Source organism: Telmatherina bonti (assembly GCF_933228915.1).
Source record: "Telmatherina bonti genome assembly, chromosome: 4".
In the NCBI taxonomy this organism is placed as follows: Eukaryota; Metazoa; Chordata; class Actinopteri; order Atheriniformes; family Telmatherinidae; genus Telmatherina; species Telmatherina bonti.
Window position 1 is genome coordinate 13,748,617 of NC_136622.1, and position 19,410 is coordinate 13,768,026.

Genomic DNA, 19,410 nt, shown 5'->3' on the forward strand with positions numbered 1-19,410 from the left:
CCCATACAGCCTATAATAATAATATATTGAGAGAATCTGAACAAAACTCTGCTCAAAGGGGCAAGGCTGAAAACAAGCAACAGATCTCTGTTATCTTCGACACAGACACACTACATCTACAAGTGTAAGTTAAAACTCTACCATGCAAAGTGAAAGCAGCATATCAACGACACCCAGAAATCCCACCAGCTGCTCTGGACCCGAGCTCAACTGAGATGAACTGTTCATTGTCCAAATTATCATCACTGCACATTTCAAAAGCCAGCATCTGTGATGGTATGATGGTGTGTTAGTCCCCATGGCATTGGTAACTTGCACGTCTGTGAAGCCACCAATAATCCTTAAAGGTACATAGAGTTTTAGAAGCAATGAATTCTGCTGTGCAGGCAAAGTCTTTTTTAGTCCCTGCTTATTTCAGCAAGACAATACCAAGGCACATTCCGATGTGTTACAACAGTGTGGCTTCATAGTGAGCATGCAGATGTTAGACTGGCCTGCCTGCAGTCCAGATCCAATTGAAAATGTGCAGTGCATTATGAAGCACATAATTTGGCAATGGATGCCTCAGACTGTTGAGCAACTGAAATTGAACATCAAGAAAAAAATAAAATAAAAAATCTACCAGAAGACTCAACAATCAGTGTCCTTAGTTTTCAAACACTGATTGTGTTATTAGAAAGAAAAATTGTGTAAAACAGTAATAAACATGCCCCTGGTCCAGCTGTTTTGCAACATGTTGCACATATCAAATTCAGAATAAGTGAACATTTGCAAAAAGAAAGAAAACACAGACACACACACACACACACACACACACAATAGCGATAACAACTTTGTTATGTATTTAATTAATAATTACATTAATAAAGGATTCATTAAGGATTTTCACATCTATGTAGTCTGACTTTTATTTACATTTTGCACAACTTCCCAACTTAATTGGAATTGGGGTTGTTGCTCTCAAAGTGGTTATCAACAGACTGATTTAATTTTGAGGGTGAACATAATATGCTTCTTCTACTACAGTGGAGATCTGACGTTCTCTGTAATTAGTCTACATTGCCATCAGCAATCTAAGATAAACTAGAGAATTATTAGTATCTCTCATGTTCCTCATATGAAACAGAGTTTGGCTCATTATATGATAATCACATGTGTGTATGTTTCTGTGACATGGATTAACCACATCACAACTCTGAACTCTTAGTAGTTATAATCTCTCTCTCTCTCTTTTTTTTTTTTTTTTTTTTTACAAAGTAGAAAGATTCATTATTTGCTTGATGCAAATGTAAATACAGTTAACCCTTGTGATTGCACTGATGAACTGTCAGCTAAAATTGAAATAAATCCCAGATTTACCACAAAAACAGTGGATAGAAAAAAAATAAATGGTTTCTACTTGTACCAAGAAAGGGCTTTTATTTAGGTTTTTGAAACAGAGGTGATGATCTAGTTGACAAAAGCTGATTTTAAAACAGACTCTTTGTTTGCTTCATTTGACATTTGGACAAACAATGCAAAAGCTCTAAAATGATGTACTTAAAGCTGAAAATCTAGACCATAGCACTTGGTAATTTCAACTATTTCACTTGAGATCAACACTGAGGCTGTTTTTTAGCACCATGGACAGAGACACATCCTAAAACTGGGACAAACCAGGATGGTGGAAGACAGTAACTTCTTTCATACATATGTATATATGTACATATGTATATATGTACATATGTATATATATGTGTGTGTGTGTGTGTGTGTGTGTGTGTTAGGAACGGGCAGTGAAGATGATGAAGGAGTGGACCCAAACGCAGAGATGAGGGGAACAGGGATGTCGATTCTAGTGGATTTATTATAACAAAGGACACTCAAGGGACTAACTACAACAAATGATCCAGCAACAAGGAATGAAAACTGAGGAGTATAAATACACAGAACAAAACGAGACACAGGTGAAACAAATTAACTAAATGAACCCAGGTGAACTCAATAACGGGAAATCAATGAAGCTAAACAAGAACCGAGGAACTAAACAGGAAAAACTACAAAATAAAACAGGAAGCCCAGAAACAAGGCACCGAAAAACCCAAATCATGACAGTGTGTGTCTGTGTGTGTGTGTGTGTGGATGATGTGTGATAGGTCAATCACAAAGGTAAAGATTATTTAACTTAAACCGAATACTCTCCCTTTAAAATGGGAGAGTATTCGGTTTATGAATTAAAAGATTAACTAAAACATAACACATTATAGCCCAATTAATTTATTTCGAGGAAAAACTTTCATCTTTTAGCTGCGTTTTTTGGCTCGCTTGTGTGTTCGTCTGAAACATTTTCTAAATACTGCGTTTTTTGCACATTTCCATAGAAATAATTTGATTAATTAAGCCTAAGATTACAGATTGTGTTTTTAATATAACTGCTCTCAAAACTGACACTCCGCGCCGCAAGCCGCTGTACCTTTATGTGGGTAATAAGTCTCCCTCCGCCGCATGTAGAGCCAACCGAGTGGAAGCAGAGCCACGCAGTGAGTCAGTCAGGCTGCTGGCACACAAGGTTGCGCCTACTTCTTCGACTCTTTATTTCTCGCACTCATTTGCTCAATAAACCATTTCACTTGGATATAAAAGAAAAGAACAAAAACAATATTTTACGACGCGAACTCCGCCCGATGTGAAAAGGATAGAGGGAGGAAAATTAGAGAAAACAGAAGAGAAATGGGAGCGTTCAGGATGCTGCTTGGGAGTTTACATTACGTGGGACTCTATATGCAACTTTGTGTCTGCACAAGGCAAACTGGACACCGCGAGATAGAAAACCACATCTCTGGGAACGGTAGGTGTAAAACTCTATTTTTTTTTTTTTTTTTTAAATTTTCCTATGAGGACATGAAACGGTCTTTGGAGAGGATGGCAGGTAAAGCCATCTGCTCACAGGCAGAGAAGGAATTAAACAAAGAGCAACGCACAGGCTCTGGTGGCTGCTACTGATTGTATGCCAACTAATGCAAATCTGGGTTTTCTTTGATTGTGTTCTACACAGCCTTCCAAAGTGCTTTTCTCTGCCATTCACGTACAGAAAAAATATAGTTTTGATCGGTGCATTTACTCATCAACCTGGTTATTACACATTAAACCAGAGCATTTGAAGTATTCATGATTGAGATGTTATGAACTCTCTTCCTCTGATGTATGCTGAGCCAGTCTTCATCACTGATCTTCTGTCAGAGATGCAGCTCTTCACAGAGCTCCTCATCCTTCTTTCTGTCCAATCAGTTGGCTGATAAATGGATGTTAATATTCTTTTGAAGAGTCCCAATGAAATCTATACTGCAGCTCACACCCCTCTGGTTCAGATCTGTCGCTCTTGTCTCCCATCAGGAGATTCTTTAAATGGCTTTCAGTATCTATACTTGGTTATGCCATCGAGTTGGTGCATGTCACAGCTTGGTAACTTTGGCACAGCCTGCTGGGATCTACAGGTGTCACACTAGCAGCTTCTGGTGGTTGACACATAAAGTAAAGAGGAGAACTTTAAATCTGTTTGGTTTATCATCTAAAAAGACATTGACATGACATTAAACAGGATATGCAGACAGTTTGGATTGAATGTCTCTTCTCTTCAAAAGAAGGACCAAATGTACAGAAAAAACACATTTATCTTCACATCTGCATCCACAGAAAGTGAATCAGTGAAACTGCAAACTTGTAACCTTTTTTTTTTAAATTTTATGTAACAATGACTTAAGACAGAATTGAAACGAGTAGCCTGATTCCTCAATCTGGATCCAGACCAGACTCAAAATACAATATTAACTAAATTTCCTTATGCAAACCCACTTGCCTTTTATCCATTTAACATACTAAAAACAAAAGAACTTCACCAATAGCCAAAATATTGAAACTTTTTGACAAAAACAAACAAAATAAAATAGGAGTTACGTTAAGGAGAAAAATGTCAAACATGAAGTTTATGCATTAAAGTCTGGTTTTGTGACGACTGGCAGCCAGCCCAGGATGAATCCCGCCTCCTGTCCAGCATCAGCTGGAATAAGCTCCATCCCTCACTGTGACCTTGAACTGGGTTCATCCATCCCTTCTTTATGGATGACAAGTCTTATCCAACCCAGTACCCATCATCCTTTTGATCTTTTTAGCATCAACATCTCAGCAGGCAAGTTAACAAATGCTATTTATTTATTTTTTTTCACTATATGTGACCATGAACTCCTTGTGGATAAACTTTTCAAACCCAGTTGTGACCAGTTGTTCTCTCATATTCACAATGTCTCTAGTTTATCCTCCCGTCACGCACGGCAGCAGCTGTTCCAAGCAGAGATGTTAAACATATTGAGCTTGTCTTAAAATTATCATCCTGGTGGTTCCACATATTGGGTAGCGTCTCATCTTAGAATTTATTTGTTGAATTGGAAATTCTTTTTATCCACCATGCTAAACACTTTCCCCTTCTTGCAGTTCTATTGCATTAATCTCTCTGCATTTCAGCTCCAGTATTATTGAAATGTTATCCACATGCTGATAAATGATTTAACACTTCATATTGAAATGGGCCTTAACTTGCAAATAAAGTCATATTTGCTCTGCTTGTGGCTACATTCAGGACAAGCACCAGGAGTGGAACTCAGTCTAGTAAAAGTAGGAGAAATTTTACAGCTTTGCTTAAAATATATATAAGATATGCACGCATCTTATAAATGTAAAGTAGTTTGTTTATTTTAGAAAGCACCATAAGGTGGGACGGTCACAGTGAGAGTGGAAATAATATTTGAATATTTATTATTTAAGATGTAATATTTAAGTTATTACTGACAATGATGCATCTAAATGACCACTATAATGATTTATCTGTGTCAATATTGGCCAGAAATAATAAACCAATTAATAAATAAATTCAATTAAATAAATAAATTTAAAAAAAGCAACGCAAAAACAGCAAGCACCTCATTCAAAAACAAACGTTAGTCATTTTCACACTGTTACTATGCAGATCGATATAAATACTAGCTTGGGGTTGGTCGTTGCATCAGAAAAAAAGAATCTGATTCTGTTCCCAAACTGAATAATGTGTTTGTGCATTTGGGGGATCTTTATGGAAATGAGGGCAGATACATTTGTTTTTGTTTTGTCCTAAGGGTAGACAGAAAGAGAAGAGGAGGGCAACAAGAGATTTAAAACTTTTGCAGATACAAGTGCATTACCAGATTCTCCTAATGTAATTCCTAATTGAAACACAAAATGGCCTTGCAGTGTAATAATTATTAAAGCATGGTGCATAATACTGTAGTATAGAGTTGTGTCTAATGGGATTTTCTGATGGAATGCTGGTACAATGATTTGTTGGGTGGAGATGATGAGAGGATAAACCCACTTGAACTAATGTAGCACCTTTATGATTGTAGAGAAAATGTTCCCACTTGTTCAGTCCAACTTCCTTATGAAACTAATAAAAAAATGTGGGTACAATGACAATAAGTAACATAAACTAAAGATCAGGGTGATAGGGCCACCTAAAGGAAATCCAAAGGCATTTACACTAATAACACCATTGTAGTTTCAAGCCCCTGGGGGTCATAATCCATCCTGCTTTACCTTCACTGTCATTGCAGCAGCTGGAATAAAGATGTTTTAGGGAAAAGAGAAATAAAACAACTAAAAGAAAAACTGTTTGGAAGTCTGGGAGTGTTTTTCACATTCTTTCAAACTACATCTGCCTCTGCGCTGTTTTAGTCATTGATACTTTTCAGTTACCTCCTAATTAGGAGCAAGCGAGGCGATTATTCCAGCCAATCAATTGCCTTAATTAATCAGTGAAGGGTAAATGAGCCGTTGTGACAATAGGATGCTAAAACTTTTGGGAGAAAAAAAGAAGGAAAAGAGAGGAAATGCTAAAAATGAGCAAAGTTTCCATTTTCCAACTTCTTTTACAGTTTCCCCTGCATCACTCTCCAATAAAACACATTTGCAACCCTTTAAAGGTGAAAACATTTTTTGCCTTCCTTCGTCGTGCTGAGTAATATATCTGTGGCTGCGCGTTATGTCCTCATCCTGTTCTGACTTCCAGCGCCAGAGAAACCGGCACCATTCTGATGCTCTTTATTAGATTGAATTTCAGCCATTTTTTCAGATGGCATTCAGGGAATCCTCAGTGGCTGCTGCACCACCTCAAAAGCTTTAAGCATGGCTAAATCTCCACACTATGGCCGTATTGGAGAGGAATTAAGCGGATGGATGTGTGAGCATAAATCCTGATCTGGCTTGGATGCATCCATAGTCTGCTGTGGTTTATCCTTCTTTATAAGTTTGTCTTTAAATGTCTTTTTCATGTATGTGTTGTGTGATAAATGCAGTGGGGAAGGGGGGGGGGGGGGGGGGGGGGGTATGGGCAAACAAAACACTAAGGCAGTGACATCATATTACTGTTGGGCTATTAAATATTTAACAGTGGCCTATGCAGTATCACTGACAAACAAGCAGCAGCAGCAGCTTGTGGGGTTTACTGGTGTCTTATACTGAATCAGACACCAAATGTCCCCGTCTGCTGCTTGCCCCCCCACTCACTTAGAGTTCATGTGCGATGGCAGCAGTGCAGTGACATGACAGCGGGGCTCCATGATCACAGCAGAGAGATGAAAAGAACAGCTCATGAAAATCTCAATCAGGTGCACTGATTTGGTTTTACAAAGAAATATGAGACCCCTGCTAACTGAGGCCGCTAACTGAGGCCGCTAACTGAGCCCACTAACTGAAGCCGCTAACTGAGCCCGCTAACTGAAGCCGCTAACTGAGCCTGCTAACTGAGCCTGCTAACTGAGCCTGCTAACTGAGGCCGCTAACTGTGGCCGCTAACTGAGGCCACTAACTGAGCCAGCTAACTGAGGCCGTTAACTGAGGGCCCGCTAACTGAGGCCACTAACTGAGCCAGCTAACTGAGCCTGCTAACGAATCTGCTAATTTTTTTATTTTTAGCTTTCATAGCTAGCTGAAATGTCATTTTGCATATATTTTGATAACAGTAAAGCAAATTATTAATTTGATTGTGACTGAAAGGAAACACACACAATTTAAAAATGTACATATTTAAATATGAATATATATGCCCATTTCATTAATATTTTATTTATTTGAAAGAAATTTAAATTTTCCAAAAATTTTAATAATTGACAAGAGCAAGATTAAACTAATTATTGGTTCTGAGTGTTGGTTTTGATTAATCTTTTATTAATTGCCCAGCAAGTATTATTATATTGTGTTAATATGGATCATTCGTTGTGGATTTACCATATATTGTCTCTGAATAAACACTCCATTTTGTGGCTGGATCGTAAACCTCCTGCACATGATATAAATGCCTGGAAAACTTAGATATAGCATGAAGGGTCTGCTATTTGTCACAATTTACCTAACGCAGTTACACACTAGCTTCCTCTAGCAAATGTGGACAATGTAAGTGATAACACTCGGGGGGGGGCCCTCGCATCCTTGTGAAGTTCCAAGGAATAGGCAAATATGACCAAACATTTGGTTTAAGTTAACAATGGGTCACTAACTGACTATATTGCAAGGAAGATACGACATTATTAGGGTTTTAAGCTCAGCCAGGTGTGATTGTAGCCTCACTTGTTCTTCACAACTGATTAAATAGGACCTACGATGTCAGGCTCAAGCATTTTTTTGTCATTTTTTTTTTCTTTTTTGTTACAAGACTTTCATAAGAAAAAACAGGCAGTCAGAGCAATTTCCACTTAATTTTGCTGCCCAGTGTCATCAGAAGCTGGGCGACTGGGCAGCATGGAGTATTTTTATAATCCAGGTTTGAAACATGTCAGAGAATGTTACCATGTTAGTCCATAATAATGTATAAACCTTTAAACAAAAATATTATTATTATTATTATATTCATAAAAAAAAACAAAAAAACAAACTTATAAGTTTAATGGATCTCTTTTAAAGTTGATTTTCCAGTATTTACAGTCTTTAGTGCTGCTCTTTAGTATGAAAAGTGCTATATAAATAAAATATTGATTGATTGATTGATTGATTGATTGATTAATTAATTTTTACTCATGTAAACTCATGGATGTCAACTTAAACAACTAAAAGAACTATGAGCAAATTGTTGAAATCATGGGTCTAACTTGTTAGAGCCAATGGTTGGAAACCAGCTCAATCTGACATGAGTCTTTAGCACTGGTGTGCTTATGTGGTTCATCTTTATGCCAGCTGATGCAGGGATGCTTGTTTATCATTGGCTCATTCATCTGAAAGTAAAATCAATTGTTTTATTGTTTTTTTTTCCTAACTAGATTATTAACTAAATTATTATTGTTAAAAAAAATTAAAATGTCATTTTGATTAGCTGAGAGGAGTTTTTAGGGATTTAATAAGTTCTAACTGAAGTAATTTCAGCTGCTTTGAGCAACTCCTAATACAACCCTCCATATACTGAATCCCTCTTTTTTTTCTGCATTACAGATTCATCACTAAATGACTGGGGCAATAATTGTCAGGCTGAATGAATGAAGTGTAACGAAACGGCTGTTCAGTCTAATTACTGGACTACTGCTAGTTTCCACTAACAGTGCAGTATCTGCAAAACAATTACTTCAACAGTCTTTTGTTTCCCTGCTCCAATACTTCCTCTTCTCGGATGGAGCATGAATAGCAGTTGTAGTGTTCAGTCCCAGAGTATCGGGTTATGCCTTGGGTTAAACGTAGAAAAAGCCACTTTCACCTTGAAGAACAAGACAAGACTCATTTAAACTTTAACAATGAGGTTTTTATCTGGAACCACATATCAAAAACTGACTATAAATCTGGTAAACCAATTAACCGTTGAAGTGTTTTGTTAGCTCAACATAACAAGCACTTCACTGTTTTCTGACAGTTGAGAAACATTTCCAGCAAATAATTAGCTCTAAAACGGTTGGCATGTTTCATCCCCAAATATAAGCCTCTGTTTCTCTATATCTCTGCTTAACTGTGCTGCGCAGTGTCAATAAAATGTCAAATTGCCCCAATGTTCTTCTTCATTCGTGCTGCAGCCTAAATTTTGTTCAGACATTTACTGTATCTATCTCCCACTGCTGGTAACTATCCTGCTCAGACAGGGACATAAATAGTGGAAGAAGCAAAGCATCAAGACAGACAGGAAAGATAGGTGAGGAGAGAGGGACTTGCTGACAGTTTAAAGCTTGTTGGTGCTCAGCAGTTGGTGAAGCAATGTATTTAGATCCTGACCTCAGTATACACTCCTCACTGAGTAGACAAGTGCTGCAGGGCGGAGTGGGATAAACAGCACAAAGGAGAGAAATTATTTAAGCAACTGCATCTTTCTTTTAAATAATACACAACTTTATTTTCTGAAAACTTCAGCATGAGTGTCTGCTGGTTTTTATCTGCATGTCTTTTCACAGACAAAGTGCACCTAAAGCTGGAATTAATGACATTTTTACATTGTTGTTTGTATGTCTCTTTGAAGTTTTGAAACTACATTTCTAAATAAATAAAACATTTATGTAAATTTACATAATTGATTCTATAGAAAGAAAGTAGTTTCTAAATGATTTATTATTGACGATTAACCAGCCTATACAATTTATATGGCGTTCTTAGAATCTTGTGTGATTCAGAACATTGTTGCATTTACCTTATTTCCAAATAGGATCTCTGGTTCAGGTCCAGATGTATGGTTGCTAATGTGGCCTCACTAATGACATAAAAGCACTGATGAAAATCCAGAAATCTCAGGCTTTAAACGCTTTTAGCCGTGTTGAACTGGTATCGTTCAAGGTCAGCAGTAAGAATATGAATGATTGCAGACTCTTTAACACCGATGGTAAGCTGTGAAGTGTTGAAATGATTATTTGCCAGCATTTCATAAATCACTGTTGATTGTAAGTCAGAAGGGGTTTTGGTTGTGTATATTCCAATATTATGTTTTCCACGATTCAGTTAAAGCTGTGTAAACTATTACAGATGTCAATATTTAGTGTTATAAGGAGTCTGAGTGTTCAAAACGTCAGTTTACTGAAAACGTGTTTTTGGCAACCCTGTGCTTAGTAAAATGGAAAAGTTTTACAATTCCTGACTTGCTATTGTTAAGTTAAAATTAAGTGTAAAAAGAAGAATGATTATCCTGAATGACTTGAAAAGAGAAGTAGACATTGATTAGACTTCAGTCGAGACATTTTATATAATTTTATATAATCACCTCAGGTTCAGAACCAGTCATGATTGCTATCAAATGATATTTAATTGTTTATGTCAAAGAACTGCTGAGTAAAACAGGGCAGTGAGTTAAAACACAGCCTGAATGTACGTGGTCTGCAAATCCGGATCTTGTGCTAACTTTGCACCAGAAAAAGGATCCCTTACACATTCTGGTCTGCAGTCAGACATTGTGACAAAAACGTTCTTCACCTGTCTTAGTAGCAAAACATAAAGCTTCCACATAAACCACATTTCATAACAATGTAAAATCCCAGACATTTTCATAGAGCCGGCCTAGTTGCCCTGGCATCCGGGTAGGTGGCGGAGTAGCTTGTTGATTAATTTTCTCCCAGTTTGTTATTCAGTGTTAAGAAGCTGTGGTCATTTGATGTATTTTCTACGGACAGTGTGGCTCTGAGTTGCTTTGACCTCATTTATCTTTTTTCTCCTGAGTCAGTCCAGAAAGAGACCGCAGGTTCCTGCAGGGTTTTTGTGACACAACCGTAAAGGTTGAAAATCCTGCACACTGTCTGGGGAATATTAAACTATGCTGAACAATCTTTGTGTCTTACATCATGCAGCACACTGTATTACACTATATATGGTAGATAATTATTTGGATTGATAAACGTGAATTTTTTATTTAAAATGGATGAGATGTTCATTCATTCATTCATTCATTATCCATAACTGCTTAGTCAGATTAAAGGTCGCGGGAAAGCTTGAGCCTATCCCAGCAATCTTTGGGCGAGAGGCAGGGTACACTCTGGACCAAGCGGCAACCTCCGGTGGTTAAAAGTGAAGCCTATGCAGAAGTGCATAAAACTGCAGTTCCCCCTTCATCCACTAGGGGCTCTAAAACAGAGCAAATCCCCATAGACTCCCATGTTAAAAAGGCCAACTTCACAGCAGAAATAAACATGTTTACAGTCTGGTTCAAAAATCCATTTTCGGTTTAATAGGTCAGGTTTACCTTCATGACAACTGTGGGGAGAGTGAATTTTTTTCTAACTCGCCCGTTTTAGAGTAATTTAATCTCCGAGTTCGGCATATTTAGGGGCATATTAAAGTCAGAAGAACGTAGAACAACCGCAGTTTTTAGCCGGTTAACAATGTGACTTAGCTTTAGCCCACTTACCTCTGTTAGCTGGTTAGCTCCCGTTATCTCGGGGTTAGCTTGGTTAGCTTTTAGAAAGCTCGGAGTTTGCTCGATGTCAATCATCCGCCATGATGCTCACGGCTCCCCTCTCAGCCCCACCTCTTTATTTGTTTTTTCCGGGCGAGACAACACGCATGACGCTGCCAACATGGCGACGGTGGGAACCACCCACCGAGCTTCAATTCAGCTCTTCAGAAACCTACGAGTGACGTCACAGAGGCTCCGTCCATCTCTTTATATACAGTCTATGCCCTTGACAGATCACCAGTCCATTGCAGGGCAATGGATGAGATAATGGAACAATATTTGCTTTTGACTGAAAGCAATACTTTTAGGGAGAAAAGGTTATATTTTTTTACACTGAGTCAACCTAACTGAAAGCTGGTAATTTCTAATTTCCATGCAGAAAAACAAGAATTAAGTGGCTTCTCAGTATTTACTTATCTTTAGTACTGAAAAAGACTAAATTATAGGAAGGACAACAATAATGTGTTTGCAGAGTCGTTAAATTGCCAGCCATTCCTTTAGAGTTGTTCTGCTGCTGCGGTCAGGCAGGACAAACACTGACAGACTATATCTGATACACCCACCATATTTATCAGTCTAACCTGTAAAGAAACATGGCAGCTGTGCACGTTTGGTGCTCATTGGCTGACAATGTGTACTCAGACCTTTTGTGTCCTCCATCATTCTTACCCCTTCTTTCTTTTTCTCGCCTGTCACTATTGGCTGTGCTGTGCCTAATAAAATCTGAATCCCTTTCCTCCTCCCTCCCCCCCGATCAGAACGCTCTCTTCAAAATCGGCACAAACAAGCTGCGGGGTCAGCTAGCAGTCAAGGACTCTCCCTCTGTCTTTCTCCACAAGTGCCGTCTGCCGCGTTCGTCCTTCGTTTTCTTGCAAAGCACTTCGCTGGCGTGTGGGTGTATGTGTGCGGGGGGTGGACGTACTTTAAAGGGGAATTTATTGCAAGCCGCTTTCAGCATGGCGGTCCGAAACTACAGTTTCTCTGAGGTGTCCTTCTGTAACTGAAACTCATCTCCAGGACTCATCATCCCATTGGCTTGTGTGTGTGTACATGCATGTGTGAGACTTTGCGCAAGAGAAGATAAAGGCAGCTTTGAGACAGATGATCCAAACCCTTTGTGTTATGAGTATGTCTGCCTGTCTTTGCATGGGTGTACACTGAGAATCATGTTTGTGTGTGTGTGTTTGTGCGTGCTCTTTAAAAGATGCAGGAGGAGGAAAGAGTATTCCCTCTATTGCACTCAGTATGATGATGTTGAAGGAAGAGCTTGACTGTGGAAACTTGTCTGAGAGTGTTGCTTATCTTCTATTAGACACATTACTGCCAATGTTGCCTTCAAAGTGAAAAGACACATACACACTCGCAAAGACTCCGATTCAGAGAGGAAGAGACATACACACTTCTCCTGGGGAGGCACTTGGCAGCATTCATCTGTTGGCAGTCTCACTGAGAGAGGAAAGAGCAGAAAGAGGAAAAAGACAGGCGAAGAGGGGAACGTGATGTATCCATGGTCCAGGATCAGTCATTTGCAGCCTGAGAGAGCTTCTCAGACTGCAGTACGCTGCCATATAATTTAGTGAAGTGTCATTGTTCTTTGGAGTCTCTGATCTGTAAGATGTTTGTTTTTCAGACGTTGTAGCAGTATACTTAGGTCACATGCTAGTTAGAAGATAATAAGTCATGGCTCATATTTAGAAGGTAGAAGTGATTTTAATCTGCAGGAAGATGCTAATAAGGTTTAGAAAAAGAGTTAAATGCTGGTATATTACAGCACTGTCAAAAGACAATGCCTTATCTTCTCAGGAGACAAGTCTAAAAAGCATATGAAAAGAGAATTGCATATTTATTGCACGTAGAATTCACCAGCAAAAAAAGCTGTCTTTTAATGTAATTTAATGCAAAAAGTAATCCTAAGAGACCTCAATGCACATCAGTGGCAACCATGTAATATACATGTTCTAATATTCATGTTTCCCTTCCAGCAAAATCCCTTTAGGATGAGCTCAGAAAAACAGAATTATTGGCCACTAAACTGACACATGCAATAAGAGATTGATTCTAATGTTTTAACAGAGGAGGATCACATGATAAAAACATGTTCATGTAAAGAAGAAGCAGGAAGATGATGTGTTGCTGTGTGATCCCACCAACCTGAGCTGCTCCCTTTTCCCTTGTTGTATAATAATCTGATTTTATTCATAAGAAGTCAGTTCAACCATTAAAGCAGACTGTAGCTGCCCCTGCATGTGTTTGACTTCCTCTAAATTGCAGGTTTCTTTAATTGTGCCATACACCTGTCCTCTCTCTTGACCTACCAATGCCTCACACCTCACCATGGCAACAGTCCCTTAAGGATGTCATGCTATAAAGCAAATCCCGCTGCTGTGTAAGGAGATGTCTCATGGCCCAGTCTCAGTCCTTTGAAAATTAACCCATCACACAATCAGCAGGCGTCATGACTTCAAGCATATCATGGAAAATGACTTTGAAGATTCCTCTAATGTGTTTGCTTCTTACACCGCCTTTCATGTGTGTGACACTGAGAAAGCATTTACATTTTGATGATTTTCTAAAGCGGGCTGCACGGTGGCGCAGTGGTTGCCACTGTGGCCTCACAGCAAGACGGTCACTGGTTCAATCCTTGGCTGGTTTGGTCAGTGGCCTTTCTGTGTGGAGTTTGCATGTTCTCCACGTGTATGCGTGGGTTCTCTCCGGGTACTCCGGCTTCCTCCCACCATCCAAAGACATGCATGATAGGTTAATTGGTCACTCTAAATTGCCCCTAGGAGTGAGTGTGAGCGTGAGTGTGGTTGTTCGTCTCTCTGTGTTGCGGCCCTGCGATGGACTGGCGAGCTGTCCAGGGTGTACCCTGCCTGTCGCCCAAAGCCGGCTGGGATAGGCTCCAGCTTCCCCGCAACCCTGAATTGGAATAAGCGGTTCGGAAAATGAATGAATGATTTTCTAAAGCGCTGTTTCAAGAGCCGCCTAGAAAGGTTATGTTATTCATACAATTCCCATCATGCTTTTGGCATAAGGCCCTTTAACTCAAGTAAGTTCTGGCACGGATAATGTTTTTGTGTTTGTTTGTTTTCTAAGTATAATGAAGGTCAAATACTCCAAAAGTTATCTAGCCTAATTAAGTATTGCAAATTATGAAGACACACAGTTCTATTGGATTTAAAAGGAAGATAATTAAATATTAAATATATCCTGAAATATTTTTGTGGATATGAAAAATATTCATCCCCACTAAAATGCTGGGATGCAGGCAAAAGCTGACTGACTTTGAGTATCTCAAATGATTTAGTGTAACTACTCATTACTTCATGTTGGAGGGGTGGGGAATCAAATAAAAAAAAAAAAAAATGAAAATCAAGACTTTATGCTTCACAATTTTAAAATTCATTTTTTGTTAAATAATTTTTTTTCCCAAATAAATAGAAATAATCAATTATAAATTTTTTGTTATTTTTATTTTTATCATCTGTTATCTTTTTACTTGTCTTCTTAGGCATTATAACAGCAGAATGATGGTTTGACTACTGTGTTGTTTTTTCCTAATTGAAATGAAGACAAATGACCAGCAAAAAAGTTTTGAACATTTTTTGTTTCTTTGTTTTTGTTAGTCTTCAAAAATCAGCAATATCAAAGAATTTTGAATTGCTGTATGATGAACAGGAATATTAATGTTTACACACTTTGGTCCAACCATTCTCCATCTAACCTTTGAACCCGTTGCCACTTATTCACTTTGTCCATCTTTCATGTCCAACAAAGCAGCTGTTGGCTTCCTTTAAGGTCCTACATCATATTTACAAAAGGCTGCTGAGTTGAACTGTTTGATACCTGCAGGCAGAGTAGAATGAAGTGTATAAGCACACACATAAAACACAATAATAGTACCCCACTCAGCTCGGTGTAGTAGAACAGTGTAAGAGTAAATGCATTTTCTCTGTGGGATTTTTAATGGTCGGTCGGACTTCAGGTTACAACTGTTGTCCAGCCATAAACAGTCTTAGCCGGCATTTCTGGCCTAAAAGATTGCAAAAATGGTTTATTGTTAATGCTGCAATCAATAAATGTAGTAATTTATTATTACTGATAACAATAATAATAATAATAATTTGCAATAATAATTAGTGTAAACGAATTTAAAAGTCAAAAGACAAACCATTTTTAAACAAGCAGAAAAAGATCATTTTAAAAGGTCTTTTTTTACATTTTCTTTTTTGTTTTTGTACAGTAAGGTCCTTTAATCTTTTTTGTTGCCAACTTTTATTCATACTTTTTTTTTTTTTAAATTTTGTTCTAATTTTTTGGTGTATAGTTTGCAGATTTTCTGGATGACACTCCTTTGGTTTTAAACTTAGTGAGGGTTTAGGTTAGATAAATATAATGAAATATGATAAAAGCTATAACCAATGTTTTCAAGACAGGTATTAATAAAGGTTGTTGGGTTTTTTTTCCTTTTTCTGTTGGGTTTCTCTCTAACATTGTGACACTTTATAATTTAAGTTCTGATTTGGCACTATATAATTGCAACTGCATTTAACTGAATAGAAAATAAAGCTATTTGAGGCCTCCCCCAATAAATCCCAGAAATTTTTTTTAAAATAAAATATCAAATATATTTCAAAAATTTATATTAATGTAAGTTATATTTACAGCTTCAACATATTAGTTTCAAGGACAGAAATAACTTTAAGTTGGGGATTATAAGACGTTTCATGGTGAGCCATGCTGAGAATATTCTCCTGCAACAGAAAGGTGGTGGTTGAGGCTGCTCTGAGTTGTTCTTATCTGACCCCAGGGTGAGTTTCTGTCTGCATCTGCCTGTGCAGGATTGACCAGAGAGAAGGCAGTTCTGTATGCGAGCTGTATTGCTCTAAACATGGCACACTATCAATGATGAGCGCATGCTGCATATCTGTTTGAATTGCTACCAGAGGGATGCTTTAACCATGAAACTGCTCAGTGCTGAAGCTATAACCCCTGACAATGGATTAGTGATGAGAATATTGCATATCAAATCACCTTTTGACTGGAGGGAAGCTTTGTCCAAAGATGATGGTTCTCAGTGGTACATTTAGAGTCAGATTCACATTTTTCTAGCCTCCTCTCACTGCTCTCTTGTTTCTTAACAAAGAAAAAAAACACTGCAGACCAACTGCAGTGGCCAGTTTTACTTTCTTTTTAGTATAGTTTCAGTGAAATATTGCAAAGATTTGACATTGGTAGAGTAGTTCACCATTCTGCATTAGAGAACAGGATGCCGTGTACATAGCATCAATATTGAATCAGTTCAGAAAATAAAATATATCCCTCTGGTGCAGCATTTTGCTCTATAGACTGCATTGAATTTTAACATTGATTTTGAAATATTAGTATCATTGCTCTGCAACTGTTTGTGTCAGGGTATACAGAAAAATACTAGGTCATAAAACAGTGATGTTGAGGTAAATATTTTTCAGTCAAGTTCAGTTTGTATTACAAAGTTGTTCCCTGCTTCCTAAATCATATGGAGCAAAATGTTATTTAATGCAAGATAAGCATGAATGTTAAAAAGAATTCCTCTTAATCCTGCATTAATAAAAGTAGAGAAATGACCCCTTCAGTGTAGATATTAGTAAAGTCAGTGGTAGGAGATGGTTCATATTGTAAAGGTGCATATGATGACCTTGATGACAAGAAGACTAAAAGGACTGCCTGCAGTGTTAATGAAAGAGGATGGGATTATTTTACGGTTTGTGAAAGTTAACCCCAAAATGAATTATAACTAGCCGATTACAATTTAAAGTATCCTCTATAAAAATCATGTCATGTCCAGAAAATGAGAGCATCATCCACGGTACAATTTTAAAAGTATGAATTCAGCAGGATAGAAACCAATCCTGACTACTTACTGGGTTCTTTACAACCTGTTTGTTTATGTTGTGACAAACTGATTAAAAGGAAAAGCTTGGAGAAGTAGAAGCGAAAAAGGAGACACTTTTTGATCTATTTGGCCACGACAGCAAGAAATCAGATTCTGTAAGCCTCAGTGTTCCTCCCAAAGATATTACACAACATCAGGAGTCCATGGTGGACTGGTGGATTTGTGTCTTTAATGTGTTTTGTCTCTTGCTTATGGAAGCTCATCCATTGCCACCCCTTGGGAAACAATAAGCCAAAAACAACTTTTGACCTCATATTGTTACAATATTAAAATGATATTGTTCTACTATTATTTTCATGTGTCCTAATGTTAATGTTTTATTTGATTACATCATACCTGTCTATTCATAGTTCTTTATTTTCTGAATAAGGAAACAGTCATACCCAAACCAGGTTTTTTTTTTTTTTTCAAGGCAAGCAGCAATTTGGGCATATTTACTCATTCAAAGTGAAGGGATAGATATGTCCACTTTTTTTTTTTTTTTTTTTTTTTTACTGCTACTGTATATTTAAACAGCAGCTCTGAAAACATTGGCGTTTCTAGTTTAAATATTGTTGTGCTTGTAACAGTGAGCCTCAGATAAGCCACTCAAGTCTCTCTGCTGTCCTAAGCTGTGCAATACTTCAAGCTCATTAGCTCGACCAAATTATAGTTTCAGGAAGACAAACACTGCAAATGAAATCTTCTCCAAATGAAGCTTAGCATCGGTGCAGCAAATAGATTACAACTGAGGAGTTGTATTCCCACCGTCAGCTCTGATTAGCACCGCAAAGACGCCACTCATTCTGTTTTTAGAGAGAGATGTTGCCGTGCGACAGCTCGGCGTCTCTGAGGAGGCTTGATGTGTCGTGTTCCTATTAGATGTGACACTTTTCACCGCTGTTATTCTTTTTTAATCTGCTTTGTGAAAGTGTGAAAGCCTTGTTCTGTCTTTGTTTTTTTTCTCTTCTTGTTTTGTTGGATTTTTTTTTTCTTTTCTTTGTCTTTTCGGTCTTCCTTGCTGCGTATCACACTTCTCTCACCTTCCTCTTTTCTCTCTTTCTTTCCTCTCTTTCTGCACATGTTAATGTACTGGAGGTGTTACTGCTGTGGCAGCCACCAGAAAGATGAGATAGTCCAGTACCCGTGCATACAGGGCCGACAATAAAATCACACTGGCAGTGTTTTTCACCTCAGATTAATCAACTTTAAAAAAAAAAAACTTTGGGCAAGTATAGGAAAAAAAAGGCCAGGTCCTCATTTCCCCTCTAAGCTCCTCACGAGGCTGTGTAGAGACCTGATCTGCTTATAAAGTTGGATTTTTCTTAATGCAATCAGCTGCATTAAGTGAGATTGTAGTTATTTTAAAACAATGCTCCCCTCTGCCTGGTTTGCACAACAAGTTTTATCACACAAATTTAGTTTAAAGCAACTGGGAATACTGTAGTTCAGGCTTAAAAGAATGTACTGTAGCTATATTTATGCTCAACTTTACAGTTGGGGCAGTAAATTGCAGGCCTGCCAGGCTCCCATGCCTCAGCAGTCCCAGTCATTGCCCATAGTCACTGTCTGTCCACCCACTTCACTATATCATCCTGACTTTTTTTCAGGCACAAAGAACCAGCAGCTTTATTCCCTTTTTGCTAAAACTGCTTTCCGATGGATAAAAACACACCAGTCTATCCCCTAAATTATTTGTGTGATCCTTATCGGCATTGATTTTTCCACTTTTAAAGCAAATGAGAAAAAAAAAAGCAGACCAACAAAAGTTCTTACTGAAAACAAGCTTCAAGCACATCATGCATTTAGATTAGATGCAAGTAAAACTGTATACTGTATATCTATGTGGCAGGCTTGGAAGAAATAGAAGTACAGTCGAGGTGACATTTTTTATGTTTCATTCTATAACTTTACAAGTTTTTTTCTGTGCAATGTTTAGGCAACTGAAAGGAATTAAGTCCTTCCATCCATCACTCAAAGGTAGATTTTAGATTGTAAAACCCTGAGAAAGTGACTAAAGACAACCTTACATCAGGAGATGGGAAAGTGGTGGGGTAATATTCTGTCAAAGTTGGTCAGCAAGGTGGTT

The 19,410-nt window shown here is 38.0% G+C and overlaps 1 protein-coding gene across 1 annotated transcript in view; it reads left to right on the plus strand.

The window, feature by feature from the left end:
- Positions 1-2,570: 2,570 nt before the first annotated feature.
- vstm2la (V-set and transmembrane domain containing 2 like a) overlaps positions 2,571-19,410 on the plus strand; it is a gene marked incomplete at its 3' end in the record, with an annotated part of 51,984 nt that continues 35,144 nt past the window's right edge. Inside the window, exon 1 of the mRNA XM_079239856.1 lies at positions 2,571-2,827. Coding sequence (XP_079095982.1) covers positions 2,710-2,827 — 118 coding nt within the window. The 5' untranslated portion in view covers positions 2,571-2,709. The remainder of the gene's footprint in view (positions 2,828-19,410) is intronic.